The sequence below is a fragment of the Silene latifolia genome, chromosome X (assembly GCF_048544455.1).
Source record: "Silene latifolia isolate original U9 population chromosome X, ASM4854445v1, whole genome shotgun sequence".
Taxonomy (NCBI): domain Eukaryota; kingdom Viridiplantae; phylum Streptophyta; class Magnoliopsida; order Caryophyllales; family Caryophyllaceae; genus Silene; species Silene latifolia.
In genome coordinates, this window is record NC_133537.1 from 7,220,834 (window position 1) to 7,226,223 (window position 5,390).

Here is a 5,390-nt window from a genome sequence, read left to right on the forward strand (position 1 = left end):
TGATAAAGTACACGCATATATGGCTGGGACAGTTGACTCGGTCGAACTTTGGCATCGCCGTTTGGGACACCCCTCATCAAGTATTTCCCGTTTTTTGCCCTTTATTGATAATAAAACTCGAACTCCTAGTCATTTTTCTAGCACGTCTTGTGACATTTGTTTACGCGCGAAACAAACTCGCGAACATTTTAATTCAAGTACTAGTCATGCTCTCTCACCTTTCGAACTTATACACTGTGATTTGTGGGGCAAATATTCGGAAAATGCCTCTTGTGGGTCTCGTTATTTTTTGACTATAGTCGACGATTTTTCTCGTTCTACTTGGGTTTATCTTTTACGTAATAAAAGTGACGTTAAACAAACTCTACTTAATTTTTTTGCTATGATAGAACGCCAATTTGAACGAAAAATTAAAATTTTACGAACCGACAACGGTACCGAATTTCAACCTCTTATACCTTTTTTTAATGAAAATGGCATTCTCTTTCAAACTTCTACCGTTGACACACCACAGCAAAACGGTCGCGTCGAACGGAAACATCGTCACATTTTAAACGTTGCACGCGCTCTCCTTTTTCAAGCTAGCCTTCCGTTATATTTTTGGGGTGAGTGCGTCTTAAGTGCCGTGTATTTAATAAATCGTACACCAACGTCCCTTCTTAAAGGGAAGACACCTTACGAATTACTTTTTCATAAACCCCCACCTTTCGAAAACCTCCGTACTTTTGGTTGTCTCGCATATGCTAAATCTTTAAATCGTTCACATGATAAATTTGCTTCTCGGAGTCGAAAATGTGTTTTCATTGGCTATCCTTTCGGTAAGAAAGCGTGGCGCCTTTATGATTTAAATACCGGGTCTTATTTCGCATCTCGTGACGTAATTTTCATTGAAACCGAATTTCCTTTTAAAAATCTGAACATCCATGATCTCAACAATTTATCTCCCTCTTCGGATGAGGCCTTAACTCCCATTGCCGAGACACTCATTGTCTCTCACCCACAACCCGTCAACACCACCACAACGCCCCCTCCTACAATCACCACGAGTCCATCGTCTGACCAATCTAACCAGCCGACACCAAATAATGACGACGCTACTTCTCTTGACCCACCGGTTTTGGGACGAGGACATCGAACAAAGATACCAAATACGCATTTAAAAGACTTTGTTCTCTCTAAACCTCGCCCCTCGTTGCACTCACTGTTCACTAAACCACCGTCTTCAGGTACGCCTTTTCCGATTTCTCATTATCTCACTTATGACAAATTTTCTACTAAGCACAAAGCCTTTTTGACGGCCGTGACTAAACATCACGAGCCTAGTTTCTTTAAAGATGCCATACAGGTTCCCGAGTGGCGAGATGCTATGAAAAAAGAGCTTGACGCGCTTGAGAAAAACCAGACATGGACCCTCGAGCCCTTACCACCAAATAAGAAAGCTATTGGGTCAAAATGGGTTTATAAAATCAAATACAATGCAGACGGCTCTATTGAACGATACAAGGCCCGACTCGTAGTTATGGGAAATCGACAAATTGAAGGAGTAGACTATAATGAAACCTTTGCTCCTACAATTAAACTGGTCACAGTATGGACCTTGCTAGCTATTGCCGCTGCCAAGCGATGGGTCATCCATCAAATGGATGTCCATAACGCCTTTCTCCATGGCGACCTCCACGAAGAGGTATACATGAAACCTCCACCGGGTTTTTTACCGTCTACCAATGGCAAAGTGTGTCGCTTACGAAAGTCTCTTTACGGTCTCCGACAAGCCCCACGATGTTGGTATGCCAAACTTGCTTCCGCTCTCCTCAAATATGGGTTTCGTCAATGTCCGTATGATCACTCATTATTCTCCATCATCCAGCCCGACAACGAGGTACATGTGTTGATTTACGTTGATGATCTGGTATTTGTGGAAATAATTTGAACTTTGTTTCTCAATTTAAAGATTACTTAAGCAAGTGCTTCCACATGAAAGACTTGGGAGTGCTTAAATATTTCCTTGGTCTCGAAGTTGCTCGCCAAGAGAACGGAATTTTTATATCACAACGGAAATATGCTCTGGACATATTAAAAGAAACGGGTCTTTTGGGTTCAAAACCGTCACATGTCCCGATGGAGCCAAACCATCGATTGGCCCTCTCCAAAGCCGAATCAATGGCGGATCCTCAACCTTATCGTCGACTCGTGGGCCGCCTTGTCTATCTCACAATTACTCGCCCCGAATTGACATCTTCTGTACACATACTCGCACAATTTATGCATGCTCCTACAAGTGAACATTGGCAAGCTGCTCAAAATGTTGTTCGCTACCTCAAGAATTCTCCGGGACAAGGCATCCTTCTCCGCTCCGACAGTGACCTCCGTCTTAATGCATATTGTGATGTCGACTATGACACTTGCCCCACCAGTCGTCGCTCACTCTCCGCCTACCCAGTCTTCTTGGGTTCCTCGCCTATCTCTTGGAAAACCAAGAAACAAGCAACGGTCTCTAAATCATCCGCAGAATCGGAGTACCGAGCCATGGCATTTACGGTTTGCGAGCTTAAATGGCTAAAAGGCTTACTCCAAAGCCTCGGCATCCAGCATAAACAACCTATTCAACTTCAATGTGATAACAAGTCTGCCCTTCACATCGCCCGAAATCCGGTATTTCACGAAAGAACAAAACACATTGAAGTTGATTGCCACTTCATTCGGGACGAGATTTTAAAAGGTGTCATTGCTCCAACTTACGTCCACACAAAGGCTCAGCTTGCGGATATACTTACTAAAGCTCTTGGCTGCGCATCATTTGACGAACTCCTTTCCAAGTTGGGTGTCTCGACTCTCCACACTCCAACTTGCGGGGGGATGTTATCACCAGCCAGTCACAAGCCCAACCCAATTGATGACAAACCCAAAGAGCCGTTGGAAGCCTCTATTCAAGGCAAAAGATCAGCCTGATATGAGCACAATATTTGACTGATATTGTCTCAACTAATTTAGTAAATAGCTTGATTCTTTCCCATATTTTATTCCTTTCAATTGTATATAAAGATAGAGATACACTGACATTGGAACACACAATTCAACTCAATAATATCTTTCACTTTGTTCATATCAATCCCACTGTACGTTTATAATAAAGATAGAATATCTTGATGAAAAAAAAGCCCCAAAAAATCCATATTTTCGAAAAATATGGAACAAATCAGAAAAAATGTGAAAATTACAGATCTGTATATTTTGATATTAGATTGTACGATACTTACATGAATCTTTACCAACAATTAAAGTTGTTTTTGATATAAATCGGAGATGAGTGATAAAAAAAATTGAAGAATTATAAAAGATGAATGATGAAGATAGAAGAATTATACTTACATGAATCTTTACCAACAATAATTATTACGGTGAAGGATAACTTGACACATACTATTAGTATCATGACCAAAAAAACAAATTTGTAAAAAAAAAATCAACAACTTGACTTTTAATGCTCTCTTTGATGAATTTTCCATTTCAATTTTTTTGTTTCGTATCAAAATGCAATGGAGTGAAATTATAAAATATTAACGAGGTACAAAATTAAAAAGTATAAATAATAATACGCTAAGAAAAATAAAAAATCTATATACCGCGTATGCATTGCGCGATATCTGTACTAATAATCTATAAATTATATAAAATGGGTCACTAATAAAAGTGGTCGTTAACGATGAAACGATCACGGAGATGATGACTCCCTTCATATTATATTTAGAGTATTTTTTATTTTTATTTTGACAGTACAGAGTATTTTTTGGTACACAGAGACACAGTAGTTGTGATAAATTTCGGGATCACAAGCAGAGACGGTCTTTAATTAACATGGACAAATTTAGAAAGCATCCACTAAATTCCGATAATCTTCAACAAAACCTGTATTTAAATTTGCTAAAATTGTAAGAACCAGTTTAAAAAAAAGTGGAAACCGCGTATTACTGGAACATTTCAACAATCATGTAGCACTGTAGCAGTGTACTCCTTTAAAGAGTTGATAATATTATCCAACTTCACAGAAGATGAATCATCTTTCTTTACAGCATTTCTAGCCATTAAACCTATTTCTTCACCCCGTTTTCGAGCTAGTCTTCCACTCTCTCCACTCATTAACTCCGTCACTCCGCTACTAATGGCATTACACCCATATATCACACCCTCCTTTCGTACCTCGTCGAGTGTCGAATCCATGGCTAACCCTGCCTTCAAGACATGCACCACTAATTTGGTATTTAACGATTGGTCCGCGCCCATTGGCCAAGTCAATATGGGTACGCCCATAGACAAGCTCTCTAGTACCGAGTTCCAACCACAATGACTTAAATACCCTCCGATTGCTGGATGGGCTAATATACTCCTTTGATCCACCCATTCCCTTATCACTAACCCTCGACCTTTCACCCTTTCCTCCCATTCCGCCGGTGGGGTCCAACTACTCGAGCGAACCACCCATATGAACGGGTGACCAGCCGAGTCTAGTCCCAACGCAATCTCGTCCATTTGGGATTTCGATATGTAGGATTGTGTCCCAAATGAGACATACATTACATCCTCATGTTGCTCATCTAGCCAACTAGAAATTGAAGATTTCGAGATTTTTCCATCTTTCGGAGATGTTTTATTCTTTTCTTGATCTTCATACAGGAAAAGCGGCCCAACACACCATACTTTAACACTTGCTCTTCCATAGGAATCCTCAAGAGCGCTTATGAAGAATTAAGAACGATTAACACCTAAGAGGGGGAGGGAGTGAATTAGGTGTACCTTTTTTTAAAATTTTATTCTTAACTTAGTTAATTAACTACTTTAGGCTAAGAATAAAGAAGTACAAGACTTGAGAAACTTAATTGAAGGTAAGTTCACAAGAAGGTACAGCAGTTCTATGTCACGGTATAGGTGACTGTGACACAGAACTTGATTAGGTACATGCGAGAAATAGCAAAGTGGAAGAACGTAAAAGTAAATGAACAAACAAACGACATTTTAAAAATTGGTTCAGCCTCTACTCCGAGGCCTACGTCCAACCGTTATTTTATTGCTTGTTTAGAAATTTACTCAAACTTACTAAACCCCTTACAATGAAAGTAACTCGCCAACCTACTCCGGTTGCACTCAAACTTAAAGCTACTCCGCTTCAAGAGTTTATGGGTTCTATCTCAAGGTGTTACAGAATCTTGAATCTCAAGAGTTCACTTAAATGAACATGGAGATTACAATGAAGATCTAACACGAGAATCATGGAACAAACTCATCATGTCACAGATCAATAACCGATTCTTGGAGGTTTTACAGCTTTTTCGAAAACAAGTTTTGAAGACTTAAAATCAGAAAAACGTTTTGCAAACACTTGAAGAACAAAGCTT

The 5,390-nt window shown here is 39.8% G+C and overlaps 1 protein-coding gene across 1 annotated transcript; it reads right to left on the bottom strand.

Annotated features, from left to right (window-relative positions):
- Nucleotides 1-3,978: 3,978 nt before the first annotated feature.
- LOC141623488 (UDP-glycosyltransferase 73B1-like) lies at nucleotides 3,979-4,527 on the bottom strand. Its single transcript, XM_074439591.1, has one exon. It carries the CDS (start codon nucleotides 4,525-4,527, stop codon nucleotides 3,979-3,981), a length of 549 nt encoding a protein of 182 aa, XP_074295692.1.
- Between the last annotated feature and the right edge of the window lie 863 nt (nucleotides 4,528-5,390).

What these genes read in the sequence shown, in the direction of transcription:
- LOC141623488 (XM_074439591.1), bottom strand. Translation starts at nt 4,527, where the DNA reads ATGGACGAGATTGCGTTGGGACTAGACTCGGCTGGTCACCCGTTCATA.